The following is a 22,905-nucleotide window of genomic DNA, read 5'->3' as shown; positions in this document are numbered from 1 at the left end:
TCAGTGGGGCTGAACGTCGCTCCTGGAAGGCCCCCAGAAGACCGTTTGCCCGCAGCGTGGCAGAGACCTTGCAGAAGCTGGAGGCCCTTTCCCAGGCCTCTCGGTTTATCTCCAGCAGCAGCGCATCTGCCCCGAAGGGCGTCTGTGGGACGTTCACTTTGCTGCATGTCCCAGTGAAGGGGGCTTTTTAAAAAGCATCCTGCCCTCCAGCAGCCTTCAGGCCCAGGGCTTTGCTCTGGAAGTGGGAGAACGGTAGGTTTTTCTCTGGTACGGCAGGGAATTAGGGAAGGAGCTGGGCATCTACGAGCCTGGCGGTGGGCTGGTTTGGGGCTGTGGCTGCAGAGCACGAGTCACGACCCTAGGGATCTCCCCGACAGAGCACACCTTCAGCCTTTCACATCTCTGTGTCCCTGATAATTTAGTTCATCTTCCCTTGTGTTGGCAGTGCCTGGGAAACAGAAGCACTGAGAAGCGAGGAGAAGCTTTTCGGCCGTGGGCCATCTCCCAGGTGAGAGCATCGCCTGGGGCCCGGCGGGTCTCTGAGCAGAGAGGGGGCTGCTGACCGCTCTGATCCCAGCAGCACGTGCCCACGGAGCTCCCGCAGACCCCGTCCAGGCTTTCCCAGTGCGCTGGGTGCATCGCCGGCATGCCCCGTGCCCTCGCCCCGTGCCCTCGCCCCGTGCCCTCGCCCCGTGCCCTCGCCAGCTTCTGTGAGTTTCTTGTCACATTTCCCCCCATTTTAAAGAAAGAAACGATCATTCTTCAGGGCAGGGAGATGGGCTGACTTCAGGCAGCGCTTCAGACAGTAGCTTTGCAAGGCTGGAGCCCCCCGCGCTCCCACGCCCTTGTCAGGGTGGTGATAAACAACCAAACCAATGGGACAACCCCCCTCCTTACCCTCTGCCTCTTACCCCCACCCCGCCCGCTCAGGGTGGCACAAAAGGGTGGCCGAGCCCCTGGGACCCTGAAGCAGCTGATGGGGGAGCGTGGCCGGCACCTTGCCAAGCGTGTCTCAGCCCACCCGTCTGCCCGCCCGACGCGGGGCCGAGCAGAGCGACCCTCATCCCATCAGCAAAGGCAGAAAATGATGCTCAAGCTGGTTTTACGCAGGTTGGAAGCGATTTGGCTTTGAAAACAGGCTGCCCTGCTGGCAGGGGCCCCGGCTGGTAACGGCAGTGAGGTGGGGAGATGCAGTGCCCAAACCCGCTACGCAGGCAGGCAGCACGGCACGGCTCGGCACGGCACGGCGCCGGTCCACGAGGGAGCCACACAGAGCACGTCTCCGTATCACACCCATCAGGTTTTATACGCCGCTTCAGCTTCCCGAATCCCTCGGATCACAGGCTTGAAAGCCATAAAACAGGGAGGAGGAAACATGGTGGGTTTTCTTTCATGAAGGAAGGGCGTGCGGGAGGAGAGGGGAGAGATGCTTTCTCTCTGTGCTACGGCCTTGAGACGGGGATCACTGGGGCTCGAGCCAGCCAAAATCCCGGCAGGCCAGCGCTCACCTGGGATGCTCACCCCGGCCCCAGGGACCAGCGGCACCGTGGCTTCCAGGGGGTCAATGGCTGCTTGGGGCGGGGGGTCACAACCAGGCTGGGGGTCCCAGCCGGGCGAGCCTGTGGGTGGGAGAGGCGATGGGAGGGGAGGTCTGGGGCTGATGGATGGGCACACAGCGGCACAGTGACGGGAGCGCTTCCCCTCCAAGCGTGACCCGATGCGGGGTGCTGGTCCTGGGAGGTGTTTCCCACGGGGGGGAACCTGCTGTGGGGCAGCAAGGGGGGCCGAGGGGTGGGGGGCGTGTGCAGGAGGAGGCAGAGGAGGTGAGCGGCCCCAGGCTCTAATCGTCCTTGTCCTTGGCCCCATGCTTCAGGATGCGGGTGAACTCCACATAGTTGAAGTTGCCCTTCTTGTCGATGGGCGCCTCCCGGTACATCTCATCCACCTCCTCGTCGGTGAACCTGTCTCCCATGGTGGTCAGCAGCTCACGCAGGTGGTCCTCGTGAATGAAGCCTGCAGGGATGGCAGGGGTGGTGTTAGGAGGGGACCCTGTGGGAGGGCTGAGCGGCAGGACCTTCCCTGCCCCTCCCGAGGACACCCCTGCCCAGCCCTCCCACTCTGGAGCTGCTCGGGGACCATCCCCGAGGATCTGGCCTCAGCCCTTGTCCTGGCTGCGGGCCCAAGGGGCAAAGCACCCAGGCCGGCAGCATGGGCTGTGCAGGCAGTGCCCGTACCTGACGCCTCCTCGTCGAAGCAGGCAAAGGCGTTGCGGATGACGTCCTCCGGGTCCGTGCCGTTCAGCTTCTCCCCAAACATGGTGAGGAACATGGTGAAGTTGATGGGCCCCGGCGCCTCGCTCATCATGCCCTCCAGGTACTCATCGGTGGGGTTCTTCCCTGCCAGACACAGGCAGGGGTGTGGGTGCAGGGCCCTGTCCCCCCCCAGCACCCATCCCCAAGGCTGCCCCACGAACGAGGGAAGGGGGCTTCCCCGGTGCCTGGTGCTCCCCCCTCGGCACCTCTCGCCATGCTTTAGTCCGTGCTGGAGGCCCCCTGGAACCAAGCTCTGCCAGGCTCAGCCTCGAGGAAGATGCAGGAATTCATCCGGGGGTTACCAGGAACTAAACCCATGGCTTCTCCCCGTTCCCCTGGCAGCTGACGCCCAGCACCATGCGAGGAGAGAGGCCACGGTGTCCCCACGCGAGCCTCGTGCTGCTGATGTCCCCAGCGCTGCTCCTACCACGGACGCACCAGGGACGGTTTAACCTCCTCTGCTGAGGTCTGCGTGCCCCCAGCGCCCGGCCCCTCTCTGCTCCCAGAGCTGCGGCTCACGGGGAGGAGGGAGGTCCCTCCCGCGGCCACGCAGGACCTCCAGAACAGGTTTGGCTGCCAGGTCAATCATTGACAGACCTCCCAAAGTGCTGGGGAGGTACCGCAGGGAGCGGGAGGTGGGAGCGTGGCCTGCAGCGAGGGAGAAAGGGCTCTGGGGTGGAGCGCGGCCAGACCTGCAAGTCTCAGCCGGCCCAGGTATCATGCCGGTGCAGGGACTGGCCTCTTCTGCCACCCAGGCTGAGAGCAACGGGAGGGCTTTGTCCCCCAGGGGGTGACCCCAGGCGATATTCTGGGGTGAGACGACTCAAATAGTGAATGGCTGCGGCTGGTGGCTGCCCCTAGGGCAGAGCTTCTCCAGCCCCAAGGGTCTCTTCCCTGCTAGTGAGCACAGCTGTAAGAGCAACGCACCAAGCTGCTGCCCTCGGGTGCCTCCACAAATGCTCCTGCTACGGTGAGCTGGTGCCAGCAGAGAAATCCCCCCCAGGCTTTGCAGCCAGCATCGGGCTGGCCCAAAGCAGCAGGGCTGTGCCTCAATGGCATCCCACCAAAGCCGGTCGTCAACGCTGGGTGCGAGGCACCAGGTCGCCCAGCAGCTCTCCCCGCTTGCCGAGGAGGCGTTGAGGGCAGAGGGGCTGAGGGACACGTGGAGGCATGAGGGAAGGGTCTCCTCACCGAGGGAAGCCAGCATGTCGTGCAGATCCTCCTTGTCGATGAAGCCGTCGCGGTTCTGGTCGATCATGTTGAAGGCTTCCTTGAACTCCTGGATCTGTGACTGGTCGAACATGGCAAAGACGTTGGAGGTGGCGCGCTGGGGGCGCTTCTTGGTGGTCTTGGCTTTGGCACGTTTGCTGGACATCTTGGCGGCGGGGGTGGTACCTAGGGCAGGGCAGGAGCGTCAGGAGGGCTGGGGCAGGCAGAGCCGAGGGGAACGGAGCAGAGGCAGGGACACACAACTCCTGGCACCTCCGGTCCCATGCCTCGGTTTCCCTGTCTGTCACACGTTTTGGCAACAGTGAGATAAGGTGGGCACGGGGTCGGACATGGGGAGAGGCGAGACTCAGGCTCTAACGAGTCCCCTGGGAAGTCACAAGAGCAGGCAGTGCTCACCGGTACCCCTTCCCCAGGGCTGTCCCCAGGGGCTGCAGGCAGGGAGCCCTGCCTGCACCCCCGGCCCCCAAAGCCCCAGACCTGCTTGCCGCCTGTCCCCTTTGCGTCCCAGGCACAGGGAGAGATGCCAAGCCCAGCACCCCGCATCCCCCCACTGCCGTCAGTCCCGGGGGGCCGCGGGTGCCTCGGCATTTTGGGCAGAGCTTAACCGTGCCCCCAGGCCTCCCCGCTCCTCTGGCAGGGCCCTCCCCAGCCCCGCTCCCAGGGCCGCAGGTCCCCCCGGCATCCTCCATTTCACTGCGCGAAAGCAGCCCCCAGCCAGGTCCCGGGAGGTGGGCTCGCTCAGCGCTCAGCACCCAGCACCCAGCGGGAAGGGGTTATCTGCTCCGGGCACATTCCTCACATACCACCGCCTCCCTTCCCCCTCCATCCTGCTCTCCATCCATCCCACCTCCCGCCACCACCGGGTCCGGCCTGGCCAAAGGCCGCTCGCCGCCTCCCTCCCCACCGCCGTGCCCGGGTGTGCCCCACGCTCCGACCAGGGACCCACAGGGAGGGCCCCAAAGTGGGGGGAGAGAGGCCTAGGGGATCTCGGGGGGCTTCAGAGCCCCTGCGGGGCAGGGGGAGAGTGGCCAAGCAACGCCGGGACCGCGGGGCGCTGAGGACTGGTGCTGTTGTTACAGGTAATGAATGCCAGGAGAAGGGAACAGCCTGGAGGTGCAGAGAGGGGGGCAGCAGTGGGATGGACAGACCTTTGGGGACATGGCCGGGGCAATGCGTGTCCCATGGGGAGTGGCAAAGGCACCATGCGGACCCCGAACACCACCGAGGCAGGACCACGGCAGGAAAACCTGGTCTTTCAAAGGAAGTTAAGGAGCTACACCGCGTCACATGAAGCAGCACAAAGCAACGCACCAGCGAGCTGCATGCCAGCAACCGTGCCCAGCTGGCCTGGCCCCCCGGGGCCTGCTGCTCCAGGACCGGCTTCCCAGCTGGGTCCTTCATGCTGCCGCACCGGGGGGACGGCAGGGCCTGGGGCAGCATCCCTCCCAGCGGGACCCCGGTGCTGGCACGGACCGGGGCAGAGCCAACAGCCTCCTCCTGCACCCACACAGCTCCTGCCAGCCCTCCCCAGACCGTCCCTGCTTTCCAGCTCCTTCCCTCCCCTCCTGCCATCCCTCTTTCAAGGGGCTGCAAAGGGGGGGCTGCAGCGGCCACTAGCCTGGTCCCCAGCCTGCTGCGGTCCCCAGGCTCCCCTAGCTGGGCTGCACTGGGAGGACATCCCGGGGGCTGCAGTAAGTGCCAAATCCCAGCTACGGTGTCAGTGATGGCAGGGCTGCCCGGCACCGCGGTGCCCAGCCAAGCTCAGGGAGCTGGGGACTGTCCCCGCACCCCGACACCCGCTCCCATCCCACCGCAGGAGCAGCACACCATGCCAGAGAGCCTGGCAGCACCCGTCGAGCCCAAGCTGGGCCCTTCATCTGCAGGGGACATGCTCCACGTCCCCCGGGAGAGTCCCCACGAGCCCCAGTGGCTGCAGGCACTGGGACGGGAACCGCGCTGCCCTCAGCCCCTACCTGGCGCTGCCCCGAGCTGCCCTGGCCAGCACCCAGCGCCTAACAGCACTCAGCAAATCACCCCGCCATCCCCCAAACGCTCGCTCCTTTCCCGGTGCCCACCAGGAGAGAGAGGTTTGTCGCCAGCCAGCGGAGGGGAGCAGCAGGACTGGCGAGCCCCGCCATGCCCACGGCGGGGCGGGCGGGAGATCTCGCCCCCGCAGCCCCTCTCGTGCCTGCTGCTTCCTCCAGCACTGCTGCACCACAAAGCTCTTCGCCAGGGGACGGCCTCCTTCTGCGTGCCCTGCCAGGCACCGGCGCGCTGCCGGCCCGTAACCATCCTCCGGGCAGCGGTGTGGGGAACCTCAGCGCAACACCACAACTTCACTGTGCTGGGCAATAAAAGCTCTGCCGCCGCCCCACGGCACTGGGCTCAGCTTTCAAAACACGCCGAATTACTAGCAGAATTATTAGCAGAAGACTAGAGAAATAAGCAGGAGTTTTGCTCTCACCGCATGAATTGATATTATCCAAATATTTACCCTGCCCCGGCTGTGACCAGCAGCAGAAGCGCGGCTTGGCACCCTCTCCAGAGAGATGGTTCTCATTAGGGGGATTAAGAGTGATTTTGACAGCACATGGTTTTGCTGTTTGATCCAAAATACGCCCTGGAAAGATGCTTGGTCCCAAGGTCCAGCTCGGCCTGGTCATCTCCTACTCATTCTGCTCCTGCTGTTAGCAGACCTCCGTGGGCTGGCTGGGACTTGGGAAGCGACTTTTTGGGGTCCGTGCGGGGAAAGGTGCCTCTTGCACAAGACAGAAGTGATTTGCAGCGAGGCCTGATTCGGCAGGGGCGAGCTGTGCTCTGCACAAGGGCTCGACGGCTGCGCTCCCTAGGTGTTCGAGCCCATGTTTCTGGGATTCCCAAAAACCTGATGCACAGACCTTTTCAGGGAATGCCCGGCCAAGATGCCCTGCACGCTGGGGTGGACTCAGCTGAGCCAGTTGGCGCAGCCACCACATCTCCAGCTTCCTCCTCGGCAAGAAGGAAACCCGCAGAGACCAGTCCCGCTCCTGCCACCCACCACTGAAGCCCCATCCCAGCGCTGCTCCAGCCCGGGAGCTGCTGATCTCGGGCAGCAGAGGCAAGGAGATGAGCGCTGGGGCGAGCCCCCAGCCGGCCTGGCACGAAAGCCACGCGCCGATCCAATCACCGCACTCACCCCGTCACCGCCTGCCCTTAGTCCCTCGTCCTTCCACCACCGCTCCTGCCGAGACGATCTCCCTGCCTCCTGCCCCACCGGGCTTGTGCCTTCCCCAGCTGAGAGTCAGACCCAGGGGGCCACGGGGCTGGCTTAAAAAGTTCGTAAGTTAATAAAGAAAATAGTTTAGTTTTGAAGAGAAAGAGCAAAGACCCACAGTTATCAGAAAAATAAACCGCCATGTGTTTCCTCCTTGGGAAAAGCCAAACGAGCAGCTCCATCCCGGTGCTGCTTCCTGACGGTGCTGGGGAGGGTGGGATAAGCCACGGGGACATTGCAGTGCCCCCGGCCCGGCCCCGTCCTCCTCCCTCCTGCCCGCTTCCACCCTTCCCTGCCCCGCGTCTTCTCCCGTGCTGCTCCAGCTCACTATCCCAGCTGAAAAATAAAGCAGTGGGGAGCCGGTGCCGGCCAGCGGCTGAGCGGCCCGTGGCAGGTCTGGCTGGCCAAGGAGGGGTGCCCGGGCGGGGAGGGGACGGGGCGGCTCCCCTTGCGGTGGCAGCAGCCCGTCCCCAGGGTGTTCCCCTGTATTCAGAAGCTACGACCACCCGGGATGTGCTGCTAAGGCTTTCCCAAGGGTGGCTCCTCCAAAGCTGCCCGTGCAACTGCAGGAGCCACCTCTCAAGGTGCCCAGGAGGCTCCGGCACCGTCTGGGGCGGCCCTGCGGTCTCCAGCACAGCCGGAGCGGGACATCACCTCCTGTTCGCAGCAAGCTCCTCTCCGCACGAGATCCCGGCAGCGAGATGCGCAATGTGCATCTGCTGGATGCTCTCGGCCAGGGTAGGGAAAGAGTGATTCAACCAGCCTGGGCCGTGCCGGCGGCCACCCTTGGCAGGACTGTGGGTCAATCTCTGCCCAGCGGTTCTTCCCAAAATTAGTTGCTAGTACCAGCGAGCCACAACACAGCTGCATTTACTAACGGGCAAGCACTGGCCCTGCACACCGCGTGGCCAGCCACACCTCGACACGTTACAGCCCCGCAGGGGATGCAGTCCAGCGCAAGGGCCAGCGCGGGCGATGCCTTGCAGCATCCCACAGCGGCACAGGAGGCTGCAGGGCAGCGCTGCAGCCAGGGCACCCCTCCCACATAAAGCTTTGCCATCTGCTGGCACCAGGGCTGCCCAGGAGCGGACATCCCGTTGCCGGAGCCAGCGAGATGCACGGACCAGGTTGTCCTGTGCTGGAGGAGTGAGCAGGGAGCAGCTCATCTTCCCTGCCTAATTTGTTGTTAAACTGTCCCTTTCCTCCAGCGCAGCCCTGCTCAGGACGCCCTTGGAATGCGGCATTGCTCAGCTCTGCTCGCGCTGCCGAGGGGTGCCGGTGCCGGGGCAGCTGCGGGAGGAGCCCCCGTCCCACTCGGCACTGCAGGCAGGGAGGCGGGCTGCCGTTCGGCTCCTTTTTTGGCCTCATTAGAGAGGGATGCGGGAAAGGGAGCTCGGAGGCGAGGGGAAAGCAGAACCCGAGCCCACACTGTGTCCCCAGACCAGCCACGGCCACCAGCGCCGGAGCGGGCGAGCAGGTTTCACGTGCGACGGGAAGGAGCAGGGCAGCATCAGGGAGCCAGAGCCCAGCGTGCGGCGACCCCCGGGAGGGGAGCTCGTCCCAGCCCTCCCTTGGCTCCCGCCGCACACCGGGGGCTCGGCCAGGCCCGCGCCCAGCTGCGGGGCTCGGCTGCAAGTTCGGCAGATGGTTTCTGGGCTAGCTCCTTCCCACCAAGTTTAGGGGACAGGGACCTCACCGTGCCCATGTGGCACACGCAGACCCTCCCAAAGTGCAACTTCTGGGGCCGCTGTGCGAAGACCATGCACAGACACCATCACCACGCCACAGACCCAGCACCCAGCACCCTTCTGATGCCTGGGGAGGCTGGGAAACAGGACCACGGGGCAGAAAGTCTTCATGGCCTCGGGCCACCAGCGTAACGTGCCCGGGACCGGGCTTGATACTTCCCCAGGAGAATTCAGGGGCTCACCTCGGCGGGGGAATCCGGCAGCAGCGCCTCGGAGGGGGAGGTGACCACAAACTCCTCCTACAGCCGCACAGAGCCTGCCAGCGACGAGAGGAAAAAAATTCAAGTGACTGAAGAAACCCAACCATCTTTGGTCAGCGGCGGTGGTTGTTGACACTTGGGGATGTTCCGCTCCAAAGAATGCTGCTTCGGCCGCCGCCGTCTCCTACACATCCATGTTTGACAGCCTCCCTGGCTTTTATCACTGTCGTAACATTTTGTACCAAAAGGGCATGCAGGGAGGGAAGCCAAGAGGACCTCAAGTTTTCATGGGCAAGGCTAACAAAACACAACGTTCCTCTGTGTTTAAGACCAAGGGAAATGAGCTAAATAAAGCTTTTCTGCCTTACAACAGCTTACTGCCTGAAGTTGCTCACAGGTCACTGGGGAGATCTCTGGAGCATCACGCGTGCATCTGGATCTTGGCTCTGGCCATCAGCAAAAAGACTTGGGGGAAAAGCAGATGTTGCAGACAGGAACAGCTCTCACGGACCAGCAGCGGGGGAAGCCACGGGCGGCAGGATCTGCTCTGGCAGTGCTGCCGTCCCAGGGAGGCCGGGATGTCCCGGCTCCCAGTCATTGCAGGTACTGAGAGCTTCGCTCACGCCGGATCCTCGCCTCCCCTCGCTGGGGCATCCCTGCCGGGCCCGGCCCGAGGCTCTCCCCGGCTGCCCGGGCACCGGCTGTCGCCCCCTCCCCAGGGCTGACCCCAGCTCCAGCTCCAGCACCGCAGCAGCGGCGGGGCGGCCGGGGGCTGCTCCTCCTCCCTGCTCTCCCGGGGGCAGCCGCCCCCTCCCGTCCTGCTGCTTCCCCTCCGAGCTGCCCCGGCTCCACCGCGCCCCGTCGGGGCTGCCCCGGCCCCACCGCGCCCGGTCTATAGGGGCTGCCCGCGGCTCCATCCATCCTGCCCCACCGCGGCTGCCCCCGGCAGCCCCATCGGGGCTGCCCCGGCTCCATCCCGCCCGGTGCCTCCCGCCCCATCGGGGCTGCCCCGGCTCCATCCCGCCCGGTCCCTCCCGCCCCGCCGGGGCTCCCCCGGCTCCATCCATCCCGCCCGGTGCCTCCCGCCCCATCGGGGCTGCCCCGGCTCCATCCCGCCCGGTCCCTCCCGCCCCGCCGGGGCTCCCCCGGCTCCATCCATCCCGCCCGGTGCCTCCCGCCCCATCGGGGCTGCCCCGGCTCCATCCCGCCCGGTCCCCCCCGCCCCGCCGGGGCTCCCCCGGCTCCATCCATCCCGCCCGGTGCCTCCCGCCCCATCGGGGCTGCCCCGGCTCCATCCCGCCCGGTCCCTCCCGCCCCGCCGGGGCTCCCCCGGCTCCATCCATCCCGCCCGGTGCCTCCCGCCCCATCGGGGCTGCCCCGGCTCCATCCCGCCCGGTCCCTCCCGCCCCGCCGGGGCTGCCCCGCTCCCTCCCGCGCCGGCCGCCCCCCGTGGCCGCTCGGCTCCCGTCCCGCCGGGCGGAGCGGGGAGCGGTGGGGCCGCCTCACCTGGAGCGGAGCGGGGAGCTGCGGGGCGGCGGGCGCGGCTCTGCCGGGGCCGGGCCCGCGGCGCGGCCCTAGGGGCGGGCGGGCAGCGGGGGCCCGGGGCGGTGCCGCCCGCCCCGTCCCGGCCCGGCCCGTCCCGTCCCATACAAGGCAGAAGAATGCGGCGGGGCCGCGGGCCGGGGCGGCGGGACGGCGCTCCCGGCCTTATATAGACGAAAGGGCGGCGGGAGCGGCCCACGCGTGTCCGCGCTCCCGCGGGGGGATGCGCGGCTCGGGGCGGCGCCCGGGGGGCCCGGAGCGGCCCCGGGGGAGCCCCTGCACCTCCCGGCCTGGGGCCGCAGGGGCCGCCCACGGGTGGCACCAGCCGGGGCCCACGGGGGGAGGTTCGCCCGGGGCCCACGGGGTGAGGTTCGCCCGGGCTTGCCGGAACGGCTCTGCGCGGCCGGGGCACGGGGCTGCCTGCGGCCCAGCGGCCCGCCTGGGATGCATGGAGAGGCCCTGAGGGCATCCGAAGGCTGCCCCGAGGCTGGCCGAGAGCCTCCGTGAGTGGTCCAGTGGGACCAGCGGCAAAGGGAGCGGTGGCCAGAAGGACGAGCCAGGCAGCGCTGAGCCCTGCCTCCCCCGGGCTGCGAGCCCCCAGAAGGACCCGATTAAACAGCCCCTCGCAGGTCCTCTGAAAAGTGGCCGGGAGTGGAGAACAGCCGGGACCTGCCCCGTTCCCGAGCCGGGGTCTGGAGCTCGGAGGCGCAGGGTGGGGGGCTCGCACCCTTCACCAGCGGCAGGACGGGCACCGGCCCCGGGACACCTCTCTGGAGCAACAGGTCTTGCTCGCGTTTCCCTCCCATCAGCAGCCCTGCGCCGCACCCCAGCCCTGCGGTCAGCCAGAGGGGCTCCCGGTCCTGTGGGCTCCCCCTCGGGAGGGTGATGCCCCCCAGACATCATCCCGGGGGGATTTATCTTTGGTTTGCAGGAGCCCACGACACCGGGGCCAGAATTCGGCCTGCAGAGGAGCCGGCAAGTGGGAGAGGGAGACACCAGGAGCGTTTCTGGGAGGGATTCACCCCACGCTGGCGCAGGCAGCCGGAGCAGGGCTGCTCTGCCCAGGCACTGCCGGCAGCTCCGTCACTGCCCAGGGAGAGGTGGGAGCGCGAGGACGAGGACCGTACCCTGCCATCACCCCGGGCGCTTCCCAGCGTGGCAGAGCCGTGCCGAGGGGACAGCGTGGAGCACACGGGCTGCACCCGCAGCAACACAGGTGAAGGGCATCACTACAAACAACAGTTAAAAAGCCAAGAAACCTGTTTCATCACTGATGCAAAAGCAGTGGCCATGCTCTCCAGCAGCCTGGCCAGACCCTGCCCAGGGCATGGATTTTGTTCCCGCTGGCTCAGAAGAGGAGTGACCTGCTCTGTCAACAGCCTGCCAGACCTGGGGACATCTGAATCGTGCCCCCGTGCTGCTGGGAGGAACCCTGCCAGGCCACGGCCCCCTCCGGGGAGCACGGAGAGCATTCGGCCTTCGCTGGAGGTGGGTGTCCTGCCTGGGTCCCCTCCAAAGGACAGCCCTGCTGGGGCCTGAGGAGTCGGGAGCTGCTCACGTGCGGAGATGGGCTTGGAAACACCACCGAGTGCCGTGCCGGGGCAGAGGAAAGCCAGGGAGAGCGCAGAGCCTTTGCCGTGCCCATAGTCTGGCCAGGGGGGGCCCAAGAAAGTTTGCCTTTTTAATGAAAATATAAGGAAAGAGAAAAAAGAAAGAAGAAAAGAACAAATCCCAGGAGTCGGCCAGCCTGAGCTGCCCCCCCGTGGCTGGTCCCAGGTTTTTCTGTGCTGGAGCCTCAGCCGCGTCCAGGTGGTCCCGGGGAGCCGGGCAGGAGGCAGGACCCCCTCCAGCCCCTCTGCGGTGGTCGCTGCCCCTCACCGAGCCCCAGTTCCTTGCCACTGGGCAGGCGTCAGGCCAGGCCCCGGGGGGGGGGACTGGTGAAGAGGCGCAGTATGGGTGTGGCAGCTCCTCGCACGCTTTGCAGCCTCTGAAGCTCGGGCTCTGCCTTGAGCCCCATCCAGCCCTTCCCACCTTCCCCGCCCGTGCCCAGGGCTCCCCATGTAACCCTTCTCCCCCACTTCCCTGTGCCTGCCAACACACATCCGTTACTGGGGGCCTGTTTGTACCCCCGTGGCATCCTCTGGCACCTCGCCTGCCTCCTCCTTGTTCTTTCAAGCCCCAATTTAATTTGCTTTTCTCTCAAAGCAGCGGATCAGGCAATGGAGATGGAGTAAAACAAGTCAGGTTTTTTTCAGCATGTGAATTTTGTATCAGTTCCCTGATCCAGGTGTCTCATCACTGTGCAAGCGCTTCCACCCCTGAAATGCAGCCTGGGGCAGGAGCACGGAGCTGGGGACGGTGAGACGCCTCACGTGCCTCGGACACAGCCTGAGGTCCTGGAAGAGCTCAGCCCTGGGTCCCGGAGCTGTCGCGTCCCCCTGCGCTCAGTGACCGCGTCCATCACGGAGCGGAGGGTGCGGAGCAGGAGGGGGGCTGCCGTGCCCCAAGCACCGGAGGAGCGCCCCGGCAGCGAGGCTGGAGCCAGGGCACGTGAGACCTGGCCCCTCAGCGAAGGGCCCTGTCACGGTGGGGGTGTCGGAGGCTCCCGCCTCGTGTCCCCTTCCTGCTAACGCAACATGGGTCCGTTGACTCGAGCAGCCTTTGGCTTGGGGCAAATGCCCAAGGGGTTGGACGTGTGCTCAGGGGCCCGAGAGCCGGAGCAGGGCAGGATACTTCTGAAGTCCAGCGGTATCTTGCATAATCTGTATTTAAAGCACGTGGCCTCAGCTGGAAGGGATCAGAGGGCTGGGACACGGACTCATCTGCCTGCTCCCCTCTGCGGTAACCACGCAGAGCTCAGGCAGGTCCCGTCTGCGCCGAAGGTTCCCAGCTGAGAACAACAGTGAGGTGGCTGCTCCTGAAGCATTCAGTGCTGCAAACTGAGAGCAGCTGGGCTCCCGAGATGCTCAGCACATCACACGTTTGCTTGTTTGTGCCACAGAAACGCAGGATCGTAGGTCTGGGGTTTGTTAATGGGAAAATGAAACAGCGAAATGGCACGTCAGCGCCAGCGGGGACGTGCACGGGCAAGCACGGAAGGAACGGCCCCGCAGGAGGTGTCTTTGCGGGACTCGGGCCTCGCCGCCACCAGCACGGTTCATCGCAGCGCCGAGGTCTCCCGGCAATGCCGGGGGCTGCACCGCTCACCGTGCAGGGGTACCCGCGCCCGCCCCGCCACACGCAGCGCATTCAGCCCTTCGCTGCCAGACCGGGCCCTTCCCTGCCCCAGCGCAGCCCGGAGCGGGAGCGGGGACCCGGGAGCGGGGACCCGGGAGCGGGAGCAGCAACCCCAGAGCGGGAGCAGGGACCCAACCCCGGCCGAGCCCCCTCCCGCCCGCGCTGGAGAAGCAACTCCCAACGGGTTTTCCTGAAGAATGGAACCGTTTTAAGCTGAACGCCGTTGCTCTCGTAGGGCAAGAGCCTAACAGAAGAGCCCAGTCCGCAGGGCCGCACCTGCGGCTACTTTATTCGCAGCGACCCCCGGGGCACGGCTCCCGCAGGGGGCACCGGGCAGAGCCACGCAGCCGCAGCCCCTGCACGACGCCGCTCCCTTTCAGGGCCTTTCCCGCTCCCGAGGCCCGGGAGCCACGCGGACCCCGAACGCGCGGCCGCGGAGGGACGCTGCGGCCCCGCGGGGCGGGGAGGCCGCCCGGGCCCCGGTGCCCCTCGCGTGTGCAGGGCTCCCCACGCGCAGGGGCAGCACCGGGCCCCCCGCCTCCCCGCTGCCCGCGGCCTGCGGAGGGAGCGCGGCGGCGGGGCGGCCCCACGCCCCGGCGCCCCTCCCCGGCCGCGGCCCCCGAGCGCGGCGCGGCCCCGTGGCCCCTCTCCGCTGCCGTAGGGGAGCGGCGCTCGCCGCTGTCACGTGTGACGCGAGGCGCCGCCGCGATTGGCGGAGCGGGGGCGCGGGCGGGTGACGCTGCGCGGCGGCCGCTTCCGGGCCGGCGGCGGGGCCGGGGCCGGTACCGGTACCGGGAGCGGGCGGGCAGGAGGATGAGCGGCGCGCGGCGCAGGGAGGAGCCGCCGCACGCGCAGCAGCACGCGGTGGCCAACGGCGGCGCGGGCGGTCGCGGCTCCGTGTGGGGCAAGGCGCTGCGCAGCGACTCCGCCTGGCACGACAAGGTGGGGCCTCCCGTCAGGGGCGGGCCCGGGGGTCTCCGCCGTCAGCCCCCGCCGCGCCGGCGGGCGGGGGGGAGCGGGGCGGGGCGGGGGCGCTGCTCTCGCCTGGCGGTACCGGGGCCGGTCGCCGGTGCCGCTGCCCCGGCCGGAGCGGCCGCGACCTGCCCGCCCGGTCCCGGGCTTCGGGCCTTGCGGCGGGGGGAGGCCCCGGGGGGGGGGGGGGCCGGGAGCGGCCTCCCGCCGCGGGCAGCGCCGGAGCTGCTGAGGGGGCGGGGGCAGGCCCGGCCCGGCTGCGTGCGGGCTGCGGCAGCCCGCGGAGGGCCGGGACCGGGACCGGGGGCGGGAACCCCCCGCGGCCGCCGGGCTGGCGTCCCGAAGCCGCTCAGCAGCTCCCGCAGGAGGCGGTGGCGGCGGCCAGGCCCCAGCGCCTTTCCGCCCCGCCGCCGCACACCGGCGGGGCCGGGCCCCCGGCGCTGGCAGCCGGGCGTCGCGGTGGCTCGCAGCTCCGCAGGCGAGGCCGGGGCTGCCGCCTGCCAGCGCCGCGCTCCCGCTCAGATCCGGCCGCGAGCGCGGCGCCGGGCAGCCGGTGCGCCCGGTGCGGGTCCCTCCTTCCCGCAGAGCCGGCCCTCCGAGCGCTGCCCGGGGCCCGCACGCTCCCGGCTCTGCCCTGCGGCAGGCCCGGTGGTCGCTGCTCGGGCCCGGGGCCAAAGGAAACACGGGCTGCGTTTATATTTAGATACCTCAGATAAATTCGGCGTTTGGATTAAACTCTTCTCAGCTTAAATAAAAACTTACTTTGTGTAGTTAAAAGAAAACTAGGAATATAATCTGCTTTAAGGGGGGGAGGTGTATTGCAAATCCAGCTGACCTGTCGGGTGCGCAGGGGAAGGGCGGCAGCAAGAACAGGCTTGCGAGGGTTTCTCCGTTAGAGCGGCACGGCGCGGGTGTGCTCTCGCAGAAGAGTAACGTCAGGGTGGTTGTTTAGCCGCTTGCGGTCTGCGTTGCTGGTCCTAGCCTCGCCGTCTCATGTGCAAAAAGAGATTTGCTTCCTACAAAATTTCATGCATGTGCTCAGCTTGCCCGTTTTGCTCGTGCTTGTCAGCAGACCTTCCAAGCGGGAGTGAAAACACAGCAGCCACAGACTCCCCAGTGGTTTTAGCGCTAGCGAAGCCGTTTTTCCTGCGCGTATCTCCCGCGTGCCGTAACGCGGCTGGTCAGCGCCCCTTGGGCCGCTGCGCCCAGCAGTGCGCCCGCAGGGTGCCCCGAGCTCCTGCCGCATCCCGAGCGCGGCCTGGGCACGCGGCCGCGTGGATGGAGCGGGGGACGGCTGCGCCCCGGTTTTCTGGCTTTGCCTTTCAGCGGGGGGAAGGTGCAGGCTCTGCCCTGCTTTTCCTTGGGGGACAGACGTGAATCTGTGGCACTTTTTTCTTATCGGTTGCGGTTGCTCACAGCACTGGTGGGGCTCTCCTGTACTCAACCTCAGCCCCCTCTGACAGCCCGGGCAGGAATTTCACGGTTAGCGAGGGGAGCAACGACAGGCTGTGCCGATGTTTTGATGCACTAGGATGTGCGCTGAAGGCTAAAATGACTGAGAAACGTAGTGACTGAGAGAAGTGACCGTCTCTGACGTGGATTCTAGTCTTCGACGTGGATTCTGCTCTTCCACATGGAGCCAAACAACTTTGCACATCCTACAGTAAAACCACCAAGGCCGTTGGTGTTTGGGGAGGCTTGGAAAAAAGATGCGAGCAGAAGTGAATTTTGTTTAAAGCGTGAGTCAGCGTTGTCCAGCTGCAATACTGAGAGCTGTATTGGCCTGACGGGCAAAGAGGAGTGACCCTGCTGCTCTGCAAGCCGCAGGTGCACCCGTAGTATGCGCGAGACGTGGTTTGCGGGTTGGCGTTGGCATGAGGACTGGCTACTGGCAGCACTTGTTTCTGGGTAGGGGAGGGCCTGGGGCACTGAGAGTGGCTGTCACAGCCTTAAAGCATAAACGGTTCCTTGAGCTTTTATTCCAGTGAACTTTTGTAGAATTGAATCTTTAGTAAACAGGGGGCCTAGATACCCGGTCGCCTCTGCAGTTAGCCCATTGGAGGACAAAGCCGTGTATTTAATTTGGAAGCGGAGGAGTCCAGGGTGCGGGATGCCATAAGCTGCTTTCATCTGCTCCGAGTGCAATTATCTCATGCTTTGAATGGAAAACTAAGTGTTCAGTGTGTTAAATTTTCACCTGTTAATTGTATGATGCTTTAAAAAAAGGAAACATAGTAAATGCCAAAATCTTTCTTGTGCTTTATCTCCTCAGGACGAGTTTTTAGATGTGATCTACTGGTTCCGGCAGATCATTGCAGTTATTTTGGGAATCATCTGGGGAGTAGTTCCACTGAAGGGATTCGTGGGAATAGCAGTGTAAGGTTTATTTCCTTTTCTGTCTCATCTACTTTCCCACATTTGGACTTGGTGTCTGGTGTAAAGCTGTGCTGTAAACAATGGGCTGGCCAAACGCGGTCTCTGCCTGCCATGTGTCTTAAAGCCAGCATTGCCTTCCGGACGGTTATTTGTCGTGAAATTTATACAAATCGTAACATGTCTTCATCAGCCTCTTTCTCTCTCCTCAGCCCGATTAATACTATTTTAAAATTGTTAGTTATTTTATTATTATTGAAGGGGTAGAAGAAGGGAACAAGAGGTTCAGTTGACTTGTGGAGTGGCCTGTTCCTGCACGTGTGAATCAGGGCCGTGCCTGGCGTGGCCACCTGAGAAGTAAGGCCCATAGAGGGGAAGGTGTGGTAGCCCTTCCCTTTGAGTCAGGAGCCCTTCTCAGAGAGGAGGCTCTGTTAGTAGACAAGAGGGGCAGCTTCTCTTTGAAAAAGAAAAGGTTTCTTCAAAACACGGAAGAGCGTAGGTCACGAGCAGGCCAAGTGGCACCAGTGGCAGTGCTCCTGCAGCGCTCCCAGCTTGCTGAAGTTCTTGCAGCCACGGCGGGGGGACGGCAGTGCCTAGAAGGGTATGTACGCATCGGAGCCCCGCCGAGACGCGGGATTCAGGTCAGCTCCCAGCAGGTGTCCGAAGGCTGCAGTGAGCACTTGGAATTATGAAACGGAAATTTGTCCGGCCCTGGCATGTGCCCGAAAGCCCCTGGAGGGACACCAGAGATGGGAAGGACAGCCCTGCTCTCTGAGCACCGCTGTGGGAAGATGCTGTGTCTGCGCTGGGGTCTCTGTTTGCAAATGTCTCTGCCCAGACAAGGTCTCCTAGTCAAGCTCACAACCTCACAGCTTTTCTTAGGCCAAAGTGACTTGTCATCTCGTCCCTCCTCCGAAGTGTTGTGGCTGTGGCAAGAAAGTGGAGGGAGTAGCAGCAAAATTGTCTTTAAGAAAAAACAAAAGTTTGAAGTGTAGGGAAAAGGGGCTGTAAAGCAGTGATGCTCCATCAGGGACTCGATAGCTACGTGCAAACAGTTAAATCTAAAGTGCTCCCAGTAACAGATGTGGAGTCGCTAAGAAGCATTCTTCTCGCGTAGTCATCCGTTAATTCACAAGGCACCTTCAGGCACCTAAGCCAACTCCTGTGCTAAATGTTAATAAGAAATAAAAGTGATTTGGTGTACAGTGGAAAAACGGAAAGCTTCTAGAACTGTGCGTGTGGCTTCTCCGTGGTACGCAGTCGCACAGCTGCTCACAGCTGGCTGCCAGCCACTGAACTTGTGTGTGCTCCTGTATCGCCCTTCCTACACAGCCTTCTTTCCAGGAAACGGACCTCTCGCTTCCCAGGTTGCCCCAGCCCTAAGCTGGGTGCTGTAAAGCCAAACCTGTCTAAGGACAAACAGGAGGTCACGTTTTTTCTCTCCGTTGCAGCGTAACTGTTGGCACAGAGCAGAGAGCACTGAGTTGCCTCAAGTTGAACCCCAGCGCTGTGGCTCTGAGGGTGCGATCGAGTCTTCTCATCGCTAAGTCACTGCGTTTGGCCATGGGACGTTAACAGGGGTCTAACGCTGAGCATAGAAGCTAACAGTCTTCCCTCTTAGCAGCCTCAAAATCGAGCAGCACACACAAGGAAATGGGATTCTCTGTGGGAGCGGGACCGCTGCTGATCTGCAGGATAGGAAAACGTGCAGGTTTTGCAGATCTGCTGATACTTCCAGCTTTTGACTGCTGCCTGTTGAGCCTTACTAGGAGCAGGTTGTGCCTTGTGAGGTGCACTTCGTCCCCACCTAGCACGCTACGGCACGCTGACCCGGAGGTGCTCTTTTAGGGAAGTGACCGAGCTGCCTGGGAAGCGTGGCAGGAACAGCGTTCCTCTTTGCTTCCTCTCTGCTGCGGATGAAAGACGTTTCACTGCTACGCTGCTGCACGGCGTGTTGGATACCTGCGCCCCGTATCACCGAAATGACGGTTCCTAATCTCTTTCTTGCAGATTCTGCCTGATCAACGCTGGTGTTCTGTACCTCTACTTCAGTAGCTTCCAGCAGATAGATGAGGAGGAGTATGGCGGGACGTGGGAGCTAACAAAGGAAGGATTCATGACATCTTTTGCACTGTTCCTGGTAATGCCTCTTGCTTTCTTAAAGTTGATTAGTGAACTGTGTTGGTACGCTTTCTGAGGGGAAAGACCTGGAAGAAAAGCAGGTGAGGTGCTGCGCTGATAGAAGAGAGATGTGTTAGCATCATCTAATAAGTGGAGCTGATCGGGGAAAGAAAATCCCAAAATCTGATGGCTACTGGCTATGAAATACAGTATTAGTGCCTGGGATTTCTCTGTAGGAAAGGATGTAGGGACAGGCAGCTATACTTCTGCACCTACCGCTTTTATGTCTTCCCATCCTCTGTCCCAGATATCCCGGTGGAGTCCCATCTAGAGCCAGTTACGCCCAACCTGGTGTTTTGGGTGTCTTTGTTTTCCCCTTACTCCCCTCCCCTAAGTCTCTGAATGCGCTCAGCACTTGATTTGACGGTGTTTCTAAATCACTAGAGGGACTGTGGTGGGATTTTAATTGGAGAGGCTAGTCGCCCCAGAAGGCAAGCAAGTTGAGTGCCACCGTTTGTGGTGCGTGGTGATCCTAACATTTCTCCGAGACCATCCCGAAGCTGGAATTCTGTCCCCAGTCCGCTATTGGGAGCAAGGCCTGAGGCATCAGAATAACCTTCACTTCCTTTCCTCTCCACAGGTTGTTTGGATAATCTTCTATACTGCCATCCACTATGATTGACACAGCCTGCAGCTTTTGCCTGTTTAGTCAGCCGTCAGTAAATCGAGAAGTTTTTAATAAATCATAGTCTGTAGTGGACTGGTGGGAAGGTGGGGGAAGTCAAATCAACTCCCTTCTGTGCCAGTGGTCTGATTAGCCTGGAGGAGCCCCAACTCTTCTGCTGGAGAAGTCCGTCTCCGTTTTGTATACCCGTTAATTGTTGGAACTATTAAAAAGCCATTGGAATTTTTGGAAGCGGTTCAAGACTGTTCAAATTTGGAACTTTCTGTGACTCTAGCCAGTAACTCTATCAAACTCCTGTGCGCTGAAGGTTGAATCTGTTAATTTAATGTATGTATGCCCTTCTGTTTGAAATCTGTCCTTAACTCCTGACTTGTCTTCCATTGCCGTCCTTTAGACAAACAGTTTTTAAAAAGCAGTTGTAGGGTACGTGGGAGGAAGGTGCTGCAGCATCCGTCTGAGTTGAGTGGCTGTCCTTAGTGTGGTTTTGTAGTAATCAGATCTGATTTGATTAAAGAGACTGTATTGTTACCATTTCTAATATTTTTTGTTTTACTTGCAAATCAGTCAACCAGAATTTTTAAATGGTCTTTGCCGAAGACAAGTTTTTAAGCAATTTTGCTAGAAAGAATTGTGATTCATTTGGTTAACGAAGATGTATTCAGGAGGCTTAGAAACTCCGCTGCGTTCTGCTAGCCTGACTACTAAGTCGCCACCACATACCTCAGAGCTTAGCAGTCCTGAAGGACGGTCATTCTGGAGGTACCCTTTTCAGTGTTAGCATTTAAATTCTTTTTTTTTAAGCTCTTGAATTCAACTGCTCCTTGTTAATAAATGCAGGAGACCAAGACACAACTGAGGCAGCTATTATCTTAAACGCAGAATTACTAACTTGCAAATCAGGCAAAGTGCATAGCCTCTGGTTTGTGAGGTGCATTTCATGAGTTGGTCACTTCATAGCTCAGTTCCTCCCTCGTCGTGCCCTTTTTGTGCACTGACGGGGGAGTCTCTGCTTTAAGATATTTTTAAGGACACGTCTTTCAGAAATAGTTCTTGGGAAACACGCACAGTCCTTATTGCTGTCAGAGGACCTTGTAGTCTTGTTGCCATGTGGTCCTTGCTTTTCTAAACAACAGCTCAGGCACCCAGAAAGAGTCCTGACCTAAAGCTGCCTTATAGTGAGGAGCTGATAGTTTTAGTGTGTTCTTGCTGAAAGTCTGCATTGCTTCCTCGCTGCTGGAAGTCCAACAGCCTGGTTCTCACATGTGAGTATGCAAAGCCAGGGATCCAGATCTCTAAGTGCTGAGCTCGGGCTCCAGAATCGCCCACCGGTGCAGGCCCCCGTTCGTACCAGGGGAAACGCTGCCTGTTCTTGGTGGAAAAAACACAGCGGGCTAATCTAGGTCCTCGGGGTGCCAAGGGAAGAGTGCAATAGCAGACAGCTTCTGCTACCTGTGAGTTGCCAATTTAAGCGATCTCAAATAAAAACTTCTATATTTTCTCCTCCCCATCCCCAAACTTGCTCACTCTTCTAGTCTGATAATTTGTTTTCCTCTTCTTTCGGCTGAAAGCAGTAATTTCCCACAAGAATTGCATAGCCTGCTAGTTCTAGGTCACCCTTCCCTACTGGCGTCTGTTTGCATCTCAGCTGCTTACAGCCATCAGTAAAATCATTGTATACTTGAAATGCTCTAATAAATGTCGCCTGGATAATCCACCGTGCAGCTTCTGTATCCTCTGGTCTTTGACGTTTTGTAAAATGGGGGGAGCGTGGGATTCCTTTATGAGTTTGATTTTTGGTAAATCTCTAAGCCAGCGGCTCTTGGGGATTCTCCGGTCTCTTGTGCTGCAGGCTTGAGCCCTGCACTTTTAGAAGGGGCCAGAAGCATTTGTAGTGGAAGTCGTAGCTAATGCTTAGATCCGTGCTGTAATGTGCGATTCAGCAGGTTAAACCAAGCGTTGGCCCTGCGTATGCTGCGCCGCTCCCTCAGCAGTGGCCCCTGCCCCGTGACACGCAGCCGTGGCAGAGCCGCCGTGGTACCCTTATGTGCTGCCTGCGGGCTCTGGGAAGCTCAGTACGAGCTGCAGATGGAGGAACATCGCTTTGGCGTTCAGCAAAAAGCAGCCAGTCCCTGGCAGGAAGGGGAGCGAGACGTTCCCTGGCCTAACCTCCTCGCAAGGGGAGGAGCAAGCGTGCTCTGGTGTGGAACTGGCAGAGAAATTTCTTGTGGTCTTTCCTGGGCTTCAAGCATCGTATCTGTTCAAACTTTAATGCAGGTTATTTTTGGTGTTGAAGGGAAAGCTGGCGCGGTGCAAAGATGGGCTAAGGTGTTGGGAGGCGGCTGTGCGGCTGGGCATCGCGTGCCTTGGCAGCGGCAGTCGCCAGACCCCAGCCGAGAGCTGCTGCCCACCGCGGGGCGGCTCTGCGGCGGCGACGGCGGAGCACGCAGCGCGATGTGCCTTTCTTACCCGTGGTTTTGGTCCAGCAAGGGAATGTTGCTGGTGTCGCTTGTCTGTAACGGTGCTTGGGATGTCCTTAAAGCCAGCGGCGGCTATGGGGGCTGGGAGCACGCCCCTGAGGAGCCTCTGTCCCCTCCGTGAAGGTGTCATCACCTCTGCGTTTCCCCAGCGCGATTCCCAAGCTGCAAAGGCTGCGCTCGCAGTTACTGGGATCCAGCTGCCCGCAGGTGACAAAGCTGACTGGTTTTGGTTTGCAGGAACACAAGAGCAGTACAGGCTGGGTCGGTCTGGGGCCAGCAGGGTCTCAAAAACCTAAGAAGTGGGAAGTAGAGCTTTGTCTTCAAGCGCTGCCAAGTCACACGCGTATTGACAACTGGGGACAGCGTTTGCGGAGACCTCCTGGGACAGCAGTGTCCCTGCCCGCGCCTCCTTGGGCGTTTCATTTCAAGGGTGTCTGCTAATGTTCCGCAATGGAGCAGGCTGAGCCTGGCTTGCGAAAGCCGAACTATCCTTCCACAAATATGTAGGGAATAACCGGCAGTGCCCAGTACGCCCTCAGGCTGCTGGAAGGCACCGGCAAAACCGTACCAACCATACTGCCGCAGCAAAGGAAGGTTTACGTCTGCCTGCGTTACGGAGCGCTGAGCGAGCTGCTCACACGGGGAGAGCAGAGGGCGTTGGCTGGCTCGTCAGAGGGCGAGGAGGTAGGGCACGCACCCCTCCGGTGACGTCCCCAGAGCCGAAGAGCCCAGCACTCAGCCTGCCCCGTCTCCCA

The 22,905-nt window shown here is 62.1% G+C and overlaps 3 protein-coding genes across 3 annotated transcripts; 2 read left to right on the top strand and 1 right to left on the bottom strand.

Annotated features, from left to right (window-relative positions):
* Window positions 1–1,281: 1,281 nt before the first annotated feature.
* MYL9 (myosin light chain 9) lies at window positions 1,282–10,334 on the bottom strand. Its single transcript, XM_087749570.1, has 5 exons — window positions 10,250–10,334; window positions 8,726–8,799; window positions 3,504–3,707; window positions 2,235–2,396; window positions 1,282–2,013 (listed from the first exon to the last, which is right to left on the bottom strand). Exons 3-5 carry the CDS (start codon window positions 3,685–3,687, stop codon window positions 1,841–1,843), a joined length of 519 nt encoding a protein of 172 aa, XP_087605696.1. The 5' UTR covers window positions 3,688–3,707; window positions 8,726–8,799; window positions 10,250–10,334; the 3' UTR covers window positions 1,282–1,840.
* LOC148056494 (uncharacterized) lies at window positions 7,504–13,330 on the top strand. Its single transcript, XM_087750311.1, has 3 exons — window positions 7,504–7,533; window positions 10,761–11,067; window positions 11,217–13,330. Exons 1-3 carry the CDS (start codon window positions 7,504–7,506, stop codon window positions 11,822–11,824), a joined length of 945 nt encoding a protein of 314 aa, XP_087606437.1. The 3' UTR covers window positions 11,825–13,330.
* Window positions 13,331–14,255: 925 nt separating this feature from the next.
* RAB5IF (RAB5 interacting factor) lies at window positions 14,256–21,388 on the top strand. Its single transcript, XM_087750317.1, has 4 exons — window positions 14,256–14,464; window positions 16,767–16,870; window positions 18,878–19,007; window positions 19,629–21,388. Exons 1-4 carry the CDS (start codon window positions 14,336–14,338, stop codon window positions 19,668–19,670), a joined length of 405 nt encoding a protein of 134 aa, XP_087606443.1. The 5' UTR covers window positions 14,256–14,335; the 3' UTR covers window positions 19,671–21,388.
* Window positions 21,389–22,905: the final 1,517 nt, after the last annotated feature.

The sequence above is a fragment of the Nipponia nippon genome, unplaced genomic scaffold, assembly GCF_047370975.1.
Source record: "Nipponia nippon isolate SJK-2023a ecotype South Korea unplaced genomic scaffold, ASM4737097v1 scaffold_13, whole genome shotgun sequence".
Classification (NCBI taxonomy): domain Eukaryota; kingdom Metazoa; phylum Chordata; class Aves; order Pelecaniformes; family Threskiornithidae; genus Nipponia; species Nipponia nippon.
The sequence above is the reverse complement of the archived record's forward strand: the minus strand, read 5'-3'. Positions and strand labels throughout refer to the sequence as shown.